The 22,825-nt window shown below is 39.8% G+C and overlaps 1 protein-coding gene across 1 annotated transcript in view; it reads left to right on the top strand.

Annotated features, from left to right (window-relative positions):
- Positions 1 to 19,578: 19,578 nt before the first annotated feature.
- Positions 19,579 to 22,825, top strand: part of LOC136858255 (frequenin-1) — a 435,568-nt gene continuing 432,321 nt past the window's right edge. The window contains exons 1-2 of the mRNA XM_068225291.1: positions 19,579 to 19,594; positions 20,176 to 20,200. Coding sequence (XP_068081392.1) covers positions 19,579 to 19,594; positions 20,176 to 20,200 — 41 coding nt within the window. The remainder of the gene's footprint in view (positions 19,595 to 20,175; positions 20,201 to 22,825) is intronic.

Here is a 22,825-nt window from a genome sequence, read left to right as displayed (position 1 = left end):
TGTGCTGGATTGAGCGGGACGCACGCCGATGGACGCCGGGCAAACAGCCCTGCTGTTCTGAGCCTCCGTTACACAGTTTACCGGGAAACGGCAACCCCTGAGACGGCTGCAAGCTCCGCCGACAATTCTCTTGCAGGTGCACTCCGATTAAGGCCAAATATCGGTCCTGCTGTGGGGTAGTTACTCTTGGTCGACCTGGTACTGGCCTACGACTAACATCTCTGTGTCCCGAAATCGTCTCCAAAGCCTGGAAATGACACTTTGTGGCACATTCAAGGATACGGCGACTTCGGTCTGTGTCTGGCCTGCTTCCAGGTGGTCGAGTATTCTACCCGGCAAAATGGGGTCTAAATGGCGTCGTTGTGCCATTATGTTGTCACGTTCACCACGAGTCTACACTCCGCATACTATAACAGGGCAAACACGACTGAGGGAAGATGGGGCGTGAGCACTGGCTGTGTTTACCTTGCGGTTACGCCGCTAGTCAAAGCAAGGAACACTCCTTTCCTATACTGAGCGAACACGTAAGATTCGTAGGTGAATATGTCATGCGATTTGCGGTCTATTTCCTTTTGCCCTGCTTACTCGTAACTTATGCTTAACTTTTGGATACTAGTGTATTAACTGTAAAATTTTACTTTGCTTAAGATCTTTAACTTCGTTTAAATAATTTGTGGAGAATAGTTGAATAATACCACAATGATTTACTTCCATATTTATTTGTATGCATAACTGTACAGTGGATATTACTAGCACTTCCAGTATTATAATTGTGAATTACTGAATTTGTTTTACATGATGTATTTATTACTTATTATCATTTTAGTAATAAAATTATTTTATTAGACATCACTTCCGAGTTTCCTCATTCTGTCTTTTTTATATCCGACAGATGGTACTGTAACGTGATGGCGGGGTGGTAGATAAATAAATACGTGACTGATAGCGTTTATTAATAATAATTACTAACACAACTACACAGTCATACATTCACATTAGTTAGAATTCCCTCACTATTGACACTGTTAGTCACACTAGTAGATCATCAAAAAGGTGGTGATCGGAGGTGGTGATTAATGTTTTAAGAGGAAGTGCAACTAGATGACCATCTTCTTCAGTCTAACGGGCTAAAACAGTTCACATGCACAATACTGTACATTATCGTTTGTATCCTAGTGTAGTTCACGAAAACACTTACTAAACAACACTGTAGCTGCACAGTCCACAGTTTACGCGTGCACAACACTGTTACACAAGTCTGTTCGTGGTACAGAGTTCGCACTCATACGCGGCAGTCCTCTGTTCATGGCCTCACGTAGACCAGCTCCACTGCTCCATCAGTTTACACGCAGCCCTTCAGTACTCCGAAGCACTCACTTCTTGGCATTGTCCTTACAGAACCGAACCGTCACGATAGCTGCAATAGTCGCACTTAACCGCTGACTGACGGACCTCACACTGAACCACTAACTTTTCGTTTTTTCGGGGCAGGGGAGCGAAACCGCTCCCCCCGCGTGGTGATCGAATAAATATCGCCCCCGACATACCAGTAGTTCTAAGATGACAGAGACAGCAGGGAGATTTGGGAAATGTGATACTATCTCCTGTCCCCATACTATGTATGTAACCAGGCCAGATGGGGTGATAGGGTATCATTGTGGTGTAATCGGGTAGTAAAGGTCAGAACAAAACCACGTAGGTAGAAATAGAAAAATGCCTACATTGTAAAACTTGACATATTGCAGATATCCATGCAAGGAAGTTTGAAACACTTTGGCATGTCGTGAAGTGTTATGTATTATGGGCGTTTTACAGTGTCGAAGGATGGTCACTAAGACCTCGATCAATACGCCACTTGCAGGGCTTTAAAATGTGGATGTATATAAGTGTTCGACATCTCATGGGTGGACCATGTACACCGTTATGAAGTATTAACCCTCGAAAAACGCAGGAAAGCTATTTTCAGCTACATGTTCAGAAATGACAAATACATCCCCATACAATGATCATAGAAGGAATGTGACGGATGCTAGCTCAGTAGTGTTGTCCGTGATCGCGGAGAGAGCCTCATCAATACTTGTCTCTCCCAAGTTTGGGATACTAATTGGCAATCCAAGGGATTCTTTCAGCTTGGTGGTATCGGCCGTAACCTTGCCTCCAGATTGAACATTTCTAATAGCTAATTCATAAATTAATTCCTCCTTGCGCAAATAGCCGGCATGGAGGACTTCGCGAGGGCCGGACATGATGGCAAAAGATTGACAAATTTAGAACTTTGGAAAAGAAAATTCCAGTGACTGAGAGTACGTTTAGCCGTCAAAAGGGGCTTAACTGAGACCCATTCAACCACGCTCTGCTACCACTTGTTCCGAGGTATCTGGGGAACAGCAGAGGTGAAAGAAGGTGCCGGGGTGAATGGGTTTAACTACAAGGCCGAGATATGAATTAAAATTCCCTTAAAGGTTATATTTTCGAAAATAGCAAAACTTAACAATTTTCACATAGCATTTCAAAGTTTAACAAATAACAACAAGTAAACAAATAACCGACAAACAGGTACAAGACCAGGAAAAGCCAAGATTTAGAGACAATTTAACAATCTGGGCTTCAAGCCCCAAGTTTTACAATTTCTGAGCTCTCAGCTCACAAACACATATTTACCACAGGGCAGAAATCCCCTAATAATATGGAGCACTTGCTCCCACCTAGCAATGTCAAGCCTCCTAGAGGCACATTTCCAATACTTAAAAGAGCTGACCCGCTCTCAGTTTTCCAAGCCTATTAAAGACAATACCAGGCTTTACCCTAAATTTCCATCAAGGCACAACTTAAACAACATGAAACGGGGGTATCTTGTACCCAGCCTACCGGGCTTTAGTAGAAAAATAATAGGTTAAGTAAATGGCCCAAAATGCAAAAATGAATGGAAGCGTGAATTTGCACTCCTACATGAATCTTCTTAAAAATTAAGAGGTACTAGGCCGATGAAACAGGTGCTATTCCCAAACTATGGAAGTGACTCGTATACTGAATAAATTTAACACATTAAGGAAGAGTAGAAAATCCGTTACGAAAACGTAGTCACCTCAAATCAAAATGAAGGGGAGCTCGAGAGGGTAAAGCACTCTCTATCCCCGATTTACAGTTAAAGATATATGTTTTTACATAAACTGGAAGAAATTTACATATTTATAGAGATAGGTCACATGGTAAAGGTTTTCGGACCTTCCCCGCGGATTAAACTGCTGAGATAGCAAGAAGTAAAGATGTTAAGCGGCCATTACCTTACTGAAGAACTGCTGCCTGAGGAAAGAGGCGCTTCCCGCCTCCTGCTACACGTCCATACACTAAGTTAGATGTTGATGAAGTGGCCGAGAGACAAGAAAATCAGGAGTTTTTATACCCTCGGGGAAGATTCGAGCCCTTTCATGAATAATTAAGACACACCCACAGGCTTTTATTGGTTACAGTACACAGTTACACACAAAATCGAAGAAGACATACGGGATTAGCTGAAAATTAATTACAGAAATAATTGATTGGCTAACTTCAAAACTAGCGGAAGGAAAAGATTAATATTGCCAACCCACAAATGAAAGAACGAAATTTAGTAATAGGAAAACTTACGAGTACAAAAATATCTTCAAGAAAGTTCCCTCACTTCTCACCAGGGTGCATGATCATAGTTTTTCAGTAGAGACATCTATGATAGAATGTCCAAACTTCTTGATAAATAGAAAACAAGAACACATCGAAATTCACACAGTGACATCTTCAGAGGAAAGGTTTAAGTGGGTCCAGTTTTAAGTTCAGTGTTTCTCCAGTAGAGGAGTACCTTAAGGCGGAAAATTCAAATGTGCGGCGTAGAGGTGTACCAGCCGGTACAATTATTATTATTATTATTATTATATGCCTTTGCTGGCAGGACCTAGTGCTTACAGTGCACTATGTCTTCTGGTATGGGCTAGAGCAATTTTGTTACTTTTGTTACTTTCATTGATCTGTCTCTGTCTTATCCTTGGCTTTGACAATATGAAAGTGACTAAGGTATGAGCGATGCTAGTAATGCCATTCCTTATGCAGCCAGTCCCTGCAATGAATGGTGTGAAAACGTTGCTCATAGGGTCGGTTGATGCATGCATTTCAGAGGGCTTGGCAGACTGATATGTAAGAGCAACTTCTGGCTCGGTGAGGAAAGCAACGGGAAACTACCTCACTCCTCATTTCCCTAGTACGCCTCTTCAGTGATGCCTAGGCCATTATGACAGCTGATGGCAGAGCTGTTGAGGATCCAACCAGCCTTAGGGCTGAAGACTGAACATACATTATTATTATTATTATTATTATTATTATTATTATTATTATTATTATTATTATTATTATTATTATTATTATTATTACTACAACGTAGTCAATACCACTTTAATATACATTTTAATCGTTGCACTTCTTTCGTAAAACTCATTTCGAATTGTATTTCTAAGTGTGCGATGCGCGCTAGTTCCACTGGATTCTTATAACAGTGTTTGGAACTAATGACCTTGTAACACTGAAGTTATTATCTATTTAATGATACTGTATGGAATATATACCCATACAATCTCTTTCAAGCAACTTCTTATTATTCTTTCCTTACTCACATTTTTACGAGAAGTCTCCAATTGTGCTGAAGAATCGAATAAAGTATATCGTCTTTGCCGGGACAAAACTCCAATGTGATAATGTTTTTGGAGATACACTGACCCGCAGCACACACATTATGAAGAGTGAGAATGCCTTGACAATAGTCACACAATATTTCACCTTCGATGACAGAACCTTACCGGCCAAAGTTCTAAGCTAAAATATTTCACATGGGAGGTTTTGTCCCGGCAGCGACGATATTCATTTTCTCCACCGTCCTTGGAATGGGAAAAGGCAGCTCTTTCTCTGGCAATAGAGTAGATATCTCTAGTGTGCTCTGTATAACACAGCGGGTTTAAAGTTCTTCTGGCGCCATCACCTGGCATTTCGTTTTATGTGGCATCAAATATATTCTATCGAAGTAAATAGAGCGGTCAGGGAGAGCACATGATTGCAATCGTCCAAAACATGCACTTTCTATGCTTTCACCAATAGTATAGAAAAGAGTATGTTCCTTCCTTGTTTTAGAACAAATAGCTACATTTCTATAAATAGAAAAAGGAAAAAGGAATTAACAAGTTGATAAAATAATTGTCCTGCGTTCGAATGATCATATTTCCAGAACAGCTATTCCCGTTTTATTTGAATTGTTTACCCAAAGACAAACTTTCTAAACAATTCATACATTGAATTTTTGTTATTCAAATTTTGATAGTACAAAATAATGTATTTTTACGAATTAGCTTATCGTCGTTGCCGGGACAAAACCTCCGATGTGAAATATTTTAGCTTAGAAACTTGGCCGGTAAGGTTCTGTCATCTAAGGAGCAATATTGTGTGAATAAGGTCAAGGCATTCTCGCTCTTCAAATGTATGTGCTGCGGGTCAGTTTATCTCCAAAAATATTATCACATAGGAGGTTTTGTCCCGGCAACGACGTTATACTTCATTATATTTACTCGGAGGTACCAGATTAGATCACCATCCAGATGAATATATTAAACTGAATCTGAGGGCTTGTTCGAGGTCGTTCAGCTTCCGTGAAAATAAATGAGGACATATCTGAAAATGAGAGAGTGTCCCGGGACTAAGAAGTCCTGAACGACGACCCAGCAATCCCCAAGCCTTCGGTCTAAGTAACGCACACATAGTAGGCCAAGGTCAATCAGAACTCTACGGCCATCGAGTTTATTGACATTGTTGGATTTTAGTTTTAATTATCCCTGAAACAAAGCACCTCATTTACGTTTTTGTCAACGAAACTGAAAAAGCACGAAATACTTATCATTCTCAAATCGCACAGATACTTTTAATTACTCATATCTTCTTACCAAAGTAAATAATTTCCAAATGAGTTGTGGTTTCCCAACATTTTTAGACTGTTCTCGATAGCAGATAATTGAGGATTAATAATGGTTTTAAAATCTCTTGTAACTTAGTATACACTAACAAATTTCCTCAAACAAAAACTGAGAATACATTCGAAACATTTCAGCGTTTGATTCAATGGTGTACTATTTCTGAATTAATACACACCCTCGGAATCCCTAACTATGAAATGCACATTGTTTTTAGAAAAGTTTTAACGGCCTTATAGCATTTGTTTTAAATCGTTTATACTGGACGTAGGAATGTTAGTAATTTGGGGCTTCATAAATTCACTGTTCACCTATATTCAAAGTCAGTTATTCACAACTATGCTTTACATACTTAATTTTTAAAAAAATAATCTAAATTATATTGAAAATTACGGAGAATAAGCTACAGAGAAAGGGGCTATTATTGTAATGATTGTGAATCTCTTCTGATCTTTCTGCATTTATTTAACAATTTATTTTTATTGCTTTCAAATTTATACAGGGTGTTAGGTGTATACCTGCAGATATTTCTTCTAGCAATAGAGAACGATGTGACGAACCACTATATATCAAACTTTTGGTAATTCTCGGAAGTTATTTTCGAGAGCAAAGAGATACGATGTTTTTAGAATAGGTAGTATGCCTTGTTCTTGTGAATGAATAGCTTCCCTTTGAGAACAGGCGAGTCACGCGCCATGCGTGCCAAACTGGTTTCTGTTTATGTTTACGTACAACAGCTGAACGCTACCTATGCAATGCACGAGATGTTACGTAACATACTTGTCAAACTGGTTTTATGTTTAAGAGCAACTGAGCTACGATAACAGCTGAAGGTGGCTACTACAGTAGCGTATGCCTTGTTACGTTACATTCTCGCCAGACTGGTTTCGTAGTTGTCAGTATTCAGTTTCCGTCTTAGGGGCTTCAGACAACCCTGGTCATCGGTTTCGGACCCTGGAGATGTACCGAATTCTCAGCGTTAATACTGGTTCATTTGCTGTTATGTCCTTTAAGGGATTGGGATATGTGTGGTCATCAGCCCCGTGGTCTAGTGAGTATGGAAATGACCTGAAAACCTGAATCGGTGCGGGACCTGTACGAGCGTGTGATATAATTATTGGTTGGGATAGGCGCGCCGGGACGTGAAATACAGTAGATCCCCGTTGTGCATTGCGTAAAGGTAGAAGAAAGATGGCAGGTCCTTACGCCAACGAAAGCAGTCATGGGATGCCCAAATGAGTAGCATCGGAATTGAATTATCGAAACACATCGAACGTTTAGTTTCAAAGGAATATTGGACATGTTATACAACTAAATAATTTAAACGTACCTACATTTCGTGCCTCCTTCCGGGCTGAGTTGCTCAGACGGTTGAGGTGCAGGCCTTTTGACTCCAACTTTACAGGTTTGAACCTGGCCCAGTCCGGTGGTATTTGAAGGTGCTCAAATACTGTAGGTCAGCCTCGTGTCGGCAGATTTTCTGGTACATAAAAAGAACTCGTGCGGGACTAAATTCGGGCACCTCAGCGTCTCAGAAAACATTAGAAGTAGTTAGTGGGACGTAAAGCACATAACGTTATTATTATTATTATTATTATTATTATTATTATTATTATTATTATTATTATTATTATTATTATTAGGTCATTAAAAGCTGAAATACGTGGAAGAAAATAGTAAAATATGCGTGGTTTAAGAGGAAACAAGATGAAATGTATGTCACGTGAGTTAGCATCGGTCGCAGTAGTTACCTACAGATTACTATGCGTAAAACGAGAACCAGGTCAAGCTCGTGGGGATGAGTCAGCTGTAATCTCGTATTGTGTATAAACATCAAACATACACATCAACAAATATAAGAAACATAAACAAGGTTACACGTTAGAGACATGTAGCTATTAACCTGAACGCCAGGCCGACGGTCGCTTTCATGAGTACAGATGAATTATCAATCATACACAATCCACAGATGTCGAACATATCTAAGAAGATTCCGCCAAAACTATATTACATTTTACTATGATGGTGCTAATAACAAATCGCAGCAGCTATTGGCTTTACGTCGCACCTACACAGATAGGCCTTATGGCGACGATGGGACTGGAACGGGCTAGAAGAGGGAAGGAAGCGGCCGTGGCCTTAATTAAGATACAGCACCAGCATTTGCCTCATGTGAGAATGGGAAACCACGGAAAACCATCTTCTGGGCTGCCGAGAGTGGGGTTCGAACCCACTATCTCCCGAATAATGGATACTGGCCACACTGAAATGAAATGTCGTATGGCTTTTAGTGCCGGGAGGGTCCGAGGATAAGTTCGGCTCGCCAGATGCAGGTCTCTTGATTTGACTCCCGTAGGCGACCTGCGCGTCGTGATGAGGATGAAATGATGATGAAGATGGCACATACACCCAGTTCCCGTGCCAGCAAATTTAACCAATTGAGGTTAAATGTCCTACCCTCCCGGGAATCGAACACGGTACCCCTGTGACCAAAGGCCAACACGCTAACCATTTAGCCATGGAGCCGGACTTAAGTGACTGCAGCTATCGAGCTCGGTAAATCGCAGCAGATTACGCTACTGCGTGTTGAGATGATGTCGGTAGAATACAGTATACCTGTTAAGACATAAGGCTGCAGTAGAAGAAGAGGAAGAAGAAGATAACGAGAGCTACATAGTCAAGCAGCACACAGCTGAACAAAGTGCACATTAGTGACACAGACATAAGAGCGGCGTGGTCGCGGGAACTACAGTCGCATTCGTAACAATCTGTTGTAGAAAAATAATGAACTAACATACAGTACGGGCTCCGTAATTCCAGGTGGACGGTAACAAGACAATCTCGAATAGAAAAGTACGGATTTACGAACGTACACGAAAACGCCTGTGAACAACATAATGCACCTATGTTAAACATTACAGTACAACAGTTTAGAAAACAAAAACATACATATTGCATTAAAAGAAATGTTAAACTTTCTTTTGTAAATTAACAAAACACTCTAGGCAATCTTCTTAAGTTAAATGTTAACTTATAGTTCCTATTTCAGTAATGATGAATATAAAACGAATATTTTGTTGAATATTTATACGTGACGACGACGACGACGACGACGACGACGATGATGATGATGATGATGATGATTGCTGTCTTAATGTCATCGGCCCTTAAAAACGCAAAGTGTCCTCTGTTTTAACTCGTAGGGAATAAGAAACATAATATAAATTGCTGGAAGCCTTTCCCGATAGATTCATGAAGGGCGACCCGTGTTCTGTTCTGCCACACGATACACTAGCAGCATATAATGGTATTCGTGGTATTCATACACTGGCATTATTCAAATACTACTACTGATGCTACTACAACGAAGTAACTCGCGTACTAGTACGGACGATAATTCGCATCTCTGACAGCTGTTATTCAGGTCAAGGTCAGACAGACCGGTTTCATGTAGGAGTGGGGAACCCGTCCAGCGATATCCCCGTCGCTAAGAACAGCAGACAACCTGCATGTGACAGGTCTGGTGCTTTTGTCGAACTGCTTACGTGGAATATTCTCCCACAATGCGATTTCAATATCGTGGTCTTTTGGGAGTCCAACTCGCCGTATGCAGAAACAACCCGTGTTGACGTGTACGTAAATAAAGTTTATTACGTCAACGAAAGAATGCATGGGAGAGAATTTCAAAGTGAGTAGTATCGGAATTGAAATGTCAAAACACATCGAACGTTTTACTTCATACCAGTAAGGGACATGTTATAAACATAAATTAAGTAAATGTACCTTCCTTTCGTGCTTCCAACCGAAGAGAACATGTTTAAAAGTAAATGAGAACCTTCTAGCTTACTGCTGATTTTGCAGTGCCTATTCAACGTATCAAAATAAACGTTGCCAGGCTGAGTGGCTCATACGGTTCAAGCACTGGTTTCATGAACTTAGCAGGCTCGATCCTGGCTCAGTCCGCTGGTATTTGAAGGTGCTCAAATACGACCGCTTCTGATCGGTAGATTTACGGGCACGTTAAAGAATACCAGTGGGCAAAATTCCGATAACGCGCGTCTCCATTGGCCCGTGAAGATTTATTATTATTATTATTACTATTATTATTATTATTATTATTATTATTATTATTATTATTATTATTATTATTATTATTATTATTATTATTGGGCGAGTTGGCCGTGCGATTAGCTTGCATCCGTCGAAAAGCCACTAACAATATTATTATAAAAACTGTGTTAGTCTATTATTACTGACTATTATGAAAATAAAATTTAATCGCCCCACTCAAACTTCGTAGCTCGTAATCTGTCATAAAACACTAAAGAAAATAGTGAACTTTTAACAGGTCCGAATTATTATTAATATTATAATTGCAGACATGTCTCCGAAATTACCGAAGTATGTACTTACAGATTGTTTTACATCGCACCGACACAAATAGGTCTTACGGCGACAATGGGGGAGAAAAGGGATACAAGTGGGAAGGAAGCGTTCGAAGTGTAATAAAGATACAGTTCCAGCATTTCCCTGATGTGAAAATGGGAAACTACGGAAAACCATCTTCCCGGCTACCGACAGTGGAGTTCGAACCCACTATCACCAGAATACAAGCTCACAGCTGCGCGCCCCTAACCGCAAGATCAACTTACTCTAAGCCCCAATGCCAGTCTGCGTAGCTCAGACGATAAAGCGCTGGTCTTCTGATCCCACCTTGGCAGGTTCGATGGCGGCTCAGTTCGGTGGTATTTGAAGGTGCTGAAATACGCCAGTCTCGTGTCTGTGGATTTACTTGCATTTAAAATAGTACTGCTTTACAAAATTCTGTCACTTCAGCGTCTTCGAAAACCGTGAAAATTAGTTAGTGGAACGTAAAGATAGTAGTAGTAGTAGTAGTAGTAGTAGTAGTAGTAGTAGTACTAACATTATTATTACGGACGTTTTAATTAAACGGGTCCGTTACATTACCTATCGGCACTTACTATCCAGTAATTAGCCTTCTATCCACCTCTGTGGTATAGTGGTTAGTGTGATTAGCTGCCAACCCCCGGAGGCCCGTGTTCCATTCCCAGCTCCGCCACGAAATTTGAAAAGTGGTACGAGGGCTGGAACGGGGTCCACTAAGTCTCGGGAGGTCAAATGGGTAGAGGTGGTTCGATTCCCACCTCAGCCATCCTGAAAGTGGTTTCCCGTAGTTTCGCACTTCTCCAGGTAAATGTCGGGATGGTACCTAACTTAAGGCCACGGCCGCTTCCTTCCCTCTTCCTTGTCTATCCCTTCCAATCTCCGCATTCCCCCGCAAGGCCTACACAAGACCCCTGTTCAGCATAGAAGGTGAGGCCGCCTGGGCGAGGTACTGGTCATTCTCCCCAGTTGTATCCCCCGACCCAATGTCTCACGCTCCAGGACACTGCCCTTCAGGCGGTAGAGGTGGGATCCCTCGCCGAGTCCGAGGGAAAACCAACCCTGGAAGGTAAACAGATTATGAAAAAGAAGAATAAGCCTTCTATTAGAAATGCCCGGCGGCAATTCCATAGTAGACCGAGCTCGATAGCTGCAGTCGCTTAACTGCGGCCAGTATCCAGTATTCGGGAGATAGCAGGTTCGAACCCCACTGTCGGCGGCCCTGAAGATGATTTTCCGTGGTTTCCCATTTTCACACCAGGCAAATGCTGGGGCTGTACCTTAATTAAGGCCACGGCCGCTTCCTTCCCACTCCTAGCCCTTTCCTGTCCCATCGTCTCCATAAGACCTATTCGTGTCGGTGCGACGTAAAGCATCTAGCAAAAGAAATCCACAGTAGCTATTTTTCCTTCGAGCAATGTTCACGCATGGTTGCAACTAGGGTTTTTGAAATCTGTCTCATTAATTACAATATGACTGAATACTTACAGCCTTTTCTTTCAGTGTCCACCGCCCTTTCATTGACCTGAAAAGTTTATGAATAAGCATAGACAACTCGCATTGTCTATTGTCAGAAATTCATCGTAGACTGTCGCAATAACAGCACAGAAATGTTGCGCTCATGTTTCATTTACATATTAACTATTTCCTTTCATTTTGTCAGCTTGGATCACTGAGTAATGCCATTGGCGTCTTATAAATCACACACAACTACACAATACTTTATTCGCACGTATGTGCTGATGCGTATCTTCGAGGTCACTGTAAGGATCCTGTGTACATTTCACACAGAGTACCCTAGACCGGTTTTCGAGTACAGCAAGTGGCCTGGCACGTGAGTCATCCTCTCCTACTTGCCAAGCGTTTAGGGGAAGTGCACAACAACATGTGTTGGCCTGCGATAAGAAACAGGTTCAACAAGCCCTAGACTCTGCTACTGTACTTCCACTACGCGTGGACAGAATGACGTAACCGGCATATCCTGCTACGGCCGTTCAAAACACATTAGGTCCTGAAATATTTGGCTCAGTTATGGGCAAACTAATAGGACAAGATAAAAAGTACATAGCATATATTGTGAGATGTCTTTTTCTTTGCCGACTAGCTTAATATCTGCACGTATACACCTAACACCCTGTATATAACCATTACGTTAAAGCAAGTCTTGAGAGTGATCGCAAGATGAATTTATTGTCATAAGAACCGATACAAATAATAAGATTTGGAATAGATTTTAATTTCCATTTTGAAAATTGAAATCTCTGAAATATTTTTCAGTTCTTTGTTCTATTGAGACCTTATATATATCGGCAGCTGAAGTTGTGACCACCATATACATTAAGGTATCTTCAGAATTATAAAGGAGAATATTCCCTTCAAAGTGAGTGAAGTGTCTGGTTATAAGATAGCTAAAGAAACTGCCGGCTCCCACCGTTGCTTTTGATCACACTGACCCAGCATATTGTATTACAAAGCCCGGTAATTTTATCATGTTGATGAAAGAGGATGATGAGCCTCACACAATGGACGACGTAGACACTGTAGTGGACACGTCCATTAGCACTGGGCTTATCTCTCACTCCAGAATGACACAATACAAGCTGCTGCCACGGACAATGAACAGTCGAGAGATATGGATTGAATGGGTAAAGAGAGAAATTCTAGGAAGGATTTGATGTTAAGGATAAAATAGTGAGAAGTGAACCGTGTCGAATTGCTGGTCTGAAGAATCATTTCTTGTTAATTCATATCGTTGGGGCAAACAGCAAGCGGAAAACCGGCGTCACACCATGTGCTACATTTGATGTACTATCCACGAAACATTTAGTAATGCTTCGGTACCCTAGTTTTAAATCGGTAGACCTCGGTTATCTTCGAGATTCGTATTAGCAACCCCCGACACAAAAAAATATGAATCGATTATGCATTGCCGTGAGACATCTGGCGGTATAATTGCAACACTTTAAATACTGTTGATGTTTACACAACAAAGTCAAAATATAGGTTAAGCTTGAACATGAATGAGGAAAATCAAAGTACATCACAGGAACAACCTAGAACTCCTACACGGAAACGACGGTTTAGAAAATTCATATGGATTTATCGTACTATCGATTCAATTCAGATTTCATTTCCATTCAGATGGCAGTATTACCGGAACCGTTATACCTCCCTCCTAACTCCTCATCCCCGTAAAAGGATGTGTCACTACAAGTGTCGCGGATAGTACACAGTTTTGACGCGCCATTTAATGTTACGGGCAGCTGGACCTGGAAGGTCATCTAAAATGGAGCGCAGTGTCGTGCGGTTCAGAGGGTCGCCGGTTGGATACCCGGCCGCATCGGGGATTTTAATCATAGAAATGATTAATTCCCTTTGCTCGGGAAATGAGTGTTTGTGCATTTCAGTATATCTTTGAAACTCACACACCCCACACAACATTATCCTCCACCACCCACAATAACACGCAGTCCCATAAACGGTAGGTGCCATCCTCTCTCGATGTAGGATCTGCCTTACAAACGTTGCACCAGATTCACTAAATTATTATTACTTCTTGTAATAGAGTAGGTTTCCTGAATCCAAACATACAGTTCGGTCCAACATAATATCCCCGACTACAAATTTTACTTAATGCATATCGAAACAACAACAACGGGGCTATATCTCATTGGTTTAATAAAATGTTTGTTTAAAAGTTAAATTAAGTGGTACAGAACATATTGCGTCAAAATCAGCTTGCATTAATATTTTGTGTTCCACCTCGTGCCTTTTTAACTGCTTGAACTCGTTGTGTCACTGACTCAACAAGTTTTTCACATGTACCAGGTGGAATTTCATGGTACCAGACTTGAACAATTTTCTCAATTAACTCTACTCTACTTGTACAACAATATTTACTTCGTTTTTGAGACATAATTACCCTCAAATTCTCAATAGGGTTCATGTCGGGAGAAATACTGACCCGCATCACATGTATCATCAAGAAACAGAATTCTTTGACGTTACCAGCCAGCCTTTGGGCTGAAGACTTAACAAGCATACCTGCAAAATATTGAACTTTAAATGACAGAAACTTGCCGGTCAATGTTTTAAGCTGAAATATTTAAAATAGCGATTATCGCTGGCTCAACTACGACATAATGTGTGCACTTTCCTGTAACACACATGTATTTAAAATGATTTTAAATTATGGCATCACCACCGTCACTCACCATCAGCAAACATCTAGCATTACATTATTTATTTATTTATTTATTTATTTATTTATTTATTTATTTATTTATTTATTTATTTATTTATTTATTTATTCAGGAATCATAAGAGCTAAAGCAACGATATTCAGTACACTTCATTAATTAACAGCTACAAGACATACTTGCAAAAAGTATATTTTCTCCCGTGACGACAGAATGTCCACGGAGGTCCCGGTGCAGAAGGCGAAAATGGGTCCCTACATGTGATTACCAAACGCTCCTTTTCCAATCGTATTCTGTTGAAATTGGTTCTATAATTCTTCTGCTTCGAAACTGCAACATACGCCATACAAAAAGGCAACATATTAACTAATTCCAGTTTGTGAAAATGACTATCCTTCCCATTTACTGTCGCGCAATTTCTTCTCAATAAACGGGAGGATGAAGCATTCATATTAGTTGAGAAGAAATTTAACTCAATACAGAGAACAGCTAGGAAAGTAACGGGAAACCACCCATTTCTCTTGCGACCCTTTCCAACGATGAGATGGTCATCCATGGTATCTGATGGTGAAGCTATTGAGAATCTAATCAGTCTTCGAGCTGACTAAAAACAAACAAACATAATGTAACATCAGTATTAAAACTTTAATTTAAATGTAACATTCTTATAGATATGTTTATTTTGTCTTAACCACTGATATATTTACCATACTTTATTGGAGTTAAGTTCTTTCTTGATGTAACTTGCTTTATGGTGTGTGGTATTAGTTGGATATAGGTTTCCATACAAATAGTCCAAAACTTCCGGTGAAAATTTAACATTGATACACATGATGCATATTAGATGTAGTCTCTACTTCCGAAAACCGTCAGAGTGTCGGGCGTGAAACCAATAACATTATTATTGTAGTTTTTACAACGAATTTCTCAATTTCAGGTACTCGAGATTCAACTTTATTCAGTTATCTTCAGCCTCCTGTAATGTGAACGTTAGACGTCAGCACAAGTGCATGTCACAACATCTCTGCTACAACCATTAAACATTGATACAGATGTTTTCCTTTTCCTAAGGAGCACCAATATTTTAACCTACTTTTAAGATCACAGCCTGCTTAAATGCATAAACATTACTCAACACAACACTAGAGGCAACACGTTTCTAATTCCAGTTACTAATTCCAATGACCGACAGTAAGTAGTTGCCTAGCCACCTGCCTTCTCTACTCAGCATTCTTCTTCCTGATTTTTTCCCGTTACCCAGGGTTAGAATTTTATATGCATTTAGCCCATTTTCACCTTATTGTACCATACTGACATAGGAGGGGCGATCAAAAAGTTTCCGTTCGACGGCCGTACAGTCCTGTATCGGGATGCCTATCAGGCAGAATCGCCATGATCATTGATGCACTCATTCCACCGACGCACCAGGTTGAAGATCCCCGTGTGGTAAAACACCGCGTCCTGCTGCGTGAAGAAGTCCATAACCGCCTGCTGCACATCCTCGTCCGACAGAAAGCATCGACCCTTCAAGGCCTTTCTGAGGGGAACGAAGATCCATTGCTAGCGCATGAATGGTCATGCGCCGGACCGCCCTAATTGCCTCATCCATCGCCCGCTTGTTATTGTCCGTAATGGATGAGGCAAGCCTCCCAGATCGGCAGACGTCTTGTGTCGAAACGCGAACTGCTCCGAACTTGGTGCACCATTCAACAACGTTGGTTATCGACAGACATGCTGCCCCATGCAGTCTTCATGGATATTCACCGTCGTTTGTCTTTCGGCATCCAAGAACTGAATAACAGCACGTTGGTCCTGTTTGGACGCAGTTGGTAATAACGTTGCCATAGTTCACGTGGCCGTATTTAAGGTACGCACCTCGGCACGAAACTATTATCATATTAATCCCTTTGCCTATACGTCCGTGCTTATCGGAGTCACGCTAAGTTGCATATCTGCTGCGTCAACGCCCTCAAACGGACACCTTTTGATCACGCCTTATATTTACCCATTCCTAGAATATGATGCATTTAAGGTTCATTTTAATTTACACACGCGCGTATGAAAATGAAAACTAAAATTGTCCTGATGGTCTGCATATCAATATGTGGCTGGGAGGCCTGGCCAGTCTTAAGGGAAGTAATGGATAGGAAGAGCATTGGGACATACGAGGTTTTGACACAGCAGCGACGATACGTAATAAGTTTTGTGTTTCATGAAAATCTTTACAGCAGTTTTTCACCGGTGATATCCTGACACCTATTTGAAAGACGTTTTATGTCGAAGAACTGCTGTGCCTCTCTAGGCTGTGTTACGAGCTCACAACAGAATTCTTCTTCGTGTAAGAACTTCAAAACAAACTAACGTTCCCATCTACAACTTCATTTAAACAACTACTAACAGTGCTCGATTGAAAAAAAAAAGCGTCTACCCCTCAGACGCCATGACAACTACGTATTGGATGAAGGCAGACTATGAACTATATTATCAACTCTTTGTTTTCACCGTCGAGTGTTTTTCAACGAAGTGTTTCAAATGCCGAATATAGTGTGTGTTTGTGAACTGTAATGCATTCATATTCTGAACAATACCCAAGAGATCAGATTGACAATTTCTAGCTAAACAAGTTGGCCGCGCGGTTTTGTCACGTTCGAATCCCACTGTCGGCAGCCCTGAAGATGGTTTTCCGTGGTTTCCCATTTCACACCATGCATATGTTGGGGCTGTACATTCATCAAGGCCACTGTCGCTTCATTTCCATTCATATCCGTTTCCTGTCCCATCGTCGCCATAATACCTGGTTGTGTCGGTGTGACGTAAAACAAAAAGAAAAAACATCAACCTAAGCACTAAGAATGCTTATCGTATTCTTTATATAATTTCATGATATGGCCATTGGCTGTAAAAGAATTTTATTATTTAGCGAATCGTTCTCTAGAAATCAATTGAACAGAACTAGCATGAATAATCACCTACTGTACTTTTATCGACGTACATTTCTCGTGGGTTACAATGTCTTGGCCAAACTTGAATCCTGAGTACATCTATTTATTTATTTATTTATTTATTTATTTATTTATTTATTTATTTATTTATTTATTTATTTATTTATTTATTTATGTCTTTCTGTACATGGCGGGGCTCAGGCTATGAAGCCTGCCATTATGCCAAGCCATATAATTATGCACCTGCATAAACATAATATACTGAACATTATAACTACTTAAAATTAAAAATAAGTTTATTATAATTTAAAGTTAATGTGAAATGTAATTTGAATGAAATGTAAAGCATCATAAAAATCATTTTTACATTTTAAAATTAATTTATAACATTTACTATTATTAAAACTATATCTCGAAACATATAAACTATAATGTTTCTAACATTACATTGACATTTTATTCACTTAACTTAATAATCTAATATTTTAGGGTGCTTATAAGAGTAAATTAATCTGAGTGCAGGTAAAATTTCCAGCACATTCTTCTGAATAGCTTTAGGTTGCTTTAAGAAAACACTTCAGGAAATACCTTGTTGACAGAATTAAAATAAACCCCTTTGAAGAGATATTACTGCCTTGGTAGCCCGTAGCCAAGAAAGTTAAAATTTATGGGAAGCTTATTGATTTCGAGTGTAATTTACATCGCTTGCAATTCGAGCGTCTGGGATGAGAAATGAACGCTAATTCAAACACCGGGCAGACAAAGCCAATTAAATTGCATCCAGGTGCCTCTGCCGTTAGAGCTAAAACACTAACTTACCTGTGCAGAATAAACTTTTTCCCAACATTAATCTGGATTTAAATGAGATTACTTTCATACAAATTTGAGTTTGAGATTGCAAGTAAATTGTATTACAACCTACCGTTGGCCTCGTCTGATTCTTACCTCCCTGTAAGTCATTTCTTTAATAAACTCACTTAGATCCCTGTTGGACTGTATAGCACTTCTAAGTTTGTTTCAGAAGAAAGACAACTAGAACTGATTACAAGGTTGCACTTAGCAACATACCTCACATGTATCACAACAATCGTGCTATATTATCATGCTAGCATAATTAAAACCATTATGTTAAGTAAAAATGCAAATTCTATAGAATTAGCTGTATTGAGTAACGATTTACTCCATACCTCTTAGCATCGTCAGGACGTTACATCTAAATGTTTACCATTTATACCATTCTAATATACTACGCCCGTGTCTCTGGCAGTAAAATTAGAAATGCTAACGACACAAATAAAACCAATGTCTCAGATCGGGCCCACTTGTACAAAAATCTAACTGCGAACACGCCCACACCTTGAAACGTTCTTTAGAGACCGGATGGATGGGGTAAGTGGATCTGTTAGGTATCAAAAACAACATTAACTTTTCCACTATTTATAGTTCGCCATTGCTTTCCTCACTGGGCCAGAAAGAGCTATTGCAGTATGAGTGTTACCATGAGTAGCATCTTTCATAATATTCAAGCGCACCACCCATACCTTAGCAGCTTCCGTACTGCCACAGCCATACATGAGACTGAGACTTTCGTGGAAGCAACATATTACTCTGGCCTGTGCCAAGAGAGCTGCAAAAATACAGCGTTAGTCAGTAAAGAGCCACGGATGGTATCATCTAGTATCATATCGACGGCATACTTCTAAAACCTCGTATCTCGCAATGCTCTTTCTACCTATTATTTTCCTTAAGACTGGTCAGGCCTCCCAGCCACATATTGATATGCAGCCGATCAGAACAAGTTTCCTTGTGTTCATTTTCCTATGATAAAGTGTAAAGAAAATTGAACCTTAAATGCATTCTACTGTAGTAGTGCGTAAATACGTGATGCAAACAACATCCCTACTATACGCTATGGTAAGGTCCATTTTCCTTTACACATCGGCATAGGAAATTGAACACAATGGAAAATGTTCTGATGGACTGCATATCCATATGTGGCCGGGTTGCGTGGCCAGCCTTAAGGAAAATAATGCGTAGGAAGAGCATCTGGACATGCGAGGTTTTATAAGTAAGCAGTCGATATGCTATATGTAAAGGGGGCTGCCAACCACGATATCCCACGTCCCGAAAATTAAGAAGCAAAATGCAGTTCAAGCCAGTGCTAGCCTCCACTGCGTGTGGGTATACCGACCCGCAATACACATCACATTTCTTGTAGAAAAATAGCTTCAGTTCTCAAGCCTGCTGTTTAAGGTGACTTGAAATGTTTCGGTAATTAGCGACAAGTTGTTTGTGTCCGAACCACAAGACGTGACTTTTTATTTAATAAATCCCACATCCATTGGCCGTGCTTGAAGGATAGCTTCTCTTTAAGAAGAGGAATAGGACCAAGATTAAGATTATTATTATTATTATTATTATTATTATTATTATTATTATTATTATTATTATTATTATTATTATTATTATTATTATTTATTATTATTATATTATTATTATTATTATTATTATTATTATTATTATTATTATTATTATTATTATTATTATTATTATTATTATTATTATTATTATTAAAATTTTAATATAATGTTTACATACTGAGCTACACTGCAAGACTATTCTAATGATTTTTGTATCTTTCTGTTTCAGTCTCGGAGAAGGAAGTGAGGCAGTGGTGAGTAAAGCACAGTTACGCTTTTTTTCTTGGTGGTATGAGAAGGAGCAGTAGACGGCTTCTTCGAAAAAATATTTTACTAAAAATAATTTCATCGTCTGTTTCCATGCTCCTACTCTAATTCAGAACAATTTCCATCTCATGTTATTAGAAACACAGAAGCGGGGAGCAGGAACAGTAAGCAAATGGGGGATGTCTTTTAAATTTGTTTGTATTTAAGGCATTTGTGACCAGGATACTTCTTGTTCACTTTCTTCATATCTTTACATTTCAATTCAACACAAACATTAGTTTTAATTTATTTTGCTCTGTTATAAGTTTATTAGCTACTACAAGATTTTAATTTGCGAGAGTATGTTAGAACATTACGTTTGTAGTTTTAATTACCTTATTTCTGCAATTTCGCAATATTTCTTTTAAACAAGTTTCGTTGAAATAAAGAAACAAAAATAACAGGTTTTTATAAGTTTAGGGTAATGAAATAAGTGAAGTGTAATTAAAACTGAATTCCAAATTTTGACAATGGACAATATAAAGTGATTCATTTTTCAGCATGAATATCTGCCGGACTTAATTTTAGCCTTCTGAATAAATGAAATAGATCGGGGATATGCTGGAAAATGTAATGTAATTCACGTATATTTCAGTACATTAATAATTAAATGTCTCATGGTGCATGCAAATTAAATATTAAGGACAATAATTGTATTGTTCTAAAGAATAAGAATAGCGTTTAAATTAATGTAGCTATAGCAAAATATACCATAGCATTAAACTGATGATTTTCCTTCTTTGAGAGTCGACATGAGTCGTTTTATCCATTAATTGAACAGCAACGATAAAAAATATATGAAACATATGATCAATTTCCACCGTAATACTTTTAGCCACATAGGCATTTCTTGAACCTTCAGGATCCGACAATGCCGATGCTAGGCCTCTACAAGGAACAATTATCGTCTTCACCATCAGCATAATTTTGAGCCTTCCTTTGCTCAATTTTTCACCTTTTACTGATTTTATGTGTTGTGATGTGAAGTTATATTATTCCTTATACAGAATATTCAGAAACAACCTGAACCGGTTATTTGATCGTTAGAGGGTTGGTCATACAGTCTTCTTCTTATTATTATTTTCTTCTTCTTCTAACGATTTGACCACACCTGTGGGGTCGCAGCAGCGAACTGTGTCACACATGTAGATTTGGCCCTGTTATACAGCCGGATGCCCTTCCTGACGACAACCCTATATGGAGGGATGGATCACTATTGCGCGTTTCTGCAGTGCTTGGTAATGTAGTGTGTTGTCTGAATATGAAGAGGAAAGTGTTGGGACAAACACATACACCCAGTCCCCGAGCCATAAGAATTTAATCAGACGCAATTAAAATCCCCGGCCCCGCCTGGAATCGCACCCGGCACCCCCTGGACCGAATGCCTTAATATTGACCATTAAGCCGAGGAGTCGGAGGGTTGGTCATACAGTATTAATATATAATTTTCGATAATTAGCGCCGTTTCATTTTATCACCTGCTAAAGTCATCCAATCAGATGACTATAAGGGAGAATTCAAATGGACCTTGCGAAGTGACCACCTTGAAAGCACCAATCGAAGGAAAAATTTCGCCAGGAGAGGGATTTGAACACGGACCGCAGAGCGGATAGGACCGCGTTATAACAAGAAAGCTACCATGGCACCAGCTAAAATCCACGGTACGTTGTTTTTTATTGCCGATTTCTCAGCATCGGTAGCTGGTAGGCGATTGGTCATTTACGGAAATGCTCGTTAAACAGCCATGTCAACAGAGACTAGGCTTACGTTGCAATATGAGTCCAAGTCCACTGTATGCATGCCACGTGGCTGCTTAAAACACTTGCGTGTTATCTGAGAGATACGCGGTGGTGTTTATTTACTGTAACCTGAGCTTATTTGAGGCTAGAAGCCCATCTTCGCCCTCCTCGTTTCCTGTCTCAAAAGTGGAGGCATCCAGTAGTGTTGTAACCTTCATGCAATACAATAATGTCACGAGCTGCTGCCAGCTATATCTCATAGATAGTAAATTTGCAAGTATTCTTGTTTGTTCTTGAATTATCTCATTACTGTTTGTGCTAGCTCTTTTGAAATTGAAAATGAAGATGATGCGTAAAACTGCATTGTGTTCAGTGAGTTGTTACGATCCTGAAGACTGTGAAAAGAACAATCAGATAATTAACTGTTTCAAATATGCTAGAATCCTTTCTCAATATTTCAATGGATATGTTGTAAATAAACGATAAAGTGCATTTTATGTTGGTTTCTATCTTCCACAAATTATATCCCCCTCCATGGCGCAACAGCCCCGAAGGTCCATGGCCTACTAAGCGACCACTGCTCAGCCCGAAGGCCTGCAGATGACGAGGTGTCATGTGGTCAGCACGACGGATTATTTCGCCTTTTTAGACCTGGGCTGCTATATCACAGTCAGATAGCTCCTCAATTGTAATCAGGTAGGCTGAGTGGACATCGAACCAGCCCTCAGATTTAGGTGAAAATCCCTGACCTGGCCGGTAATCAAACCCCGGGGCCTCCGAGTACAAATTATATAGGGGTTGTGTAAATGGTTTGTATTTCTGTACCTCTCAGAT

Source organism: Anabrus simplex, chromosome 1 (genome assembly GCF_040414725.1).
Source record: "Anabrus simplex isolate iqAnaSimp1 chromosome 1, ASM4041472v1, whole genome shotgun sequence".
Classification (NCBI taxonomy): Eukaryota; Metazoa; Arthropoda; class Insecta; order Orthoptera; family Tettigoniidae; genus Anabrus; species Anabrus simplex.
This window is presented reverse-complemented; position numbering and strand designations above follow the sequence as displayed.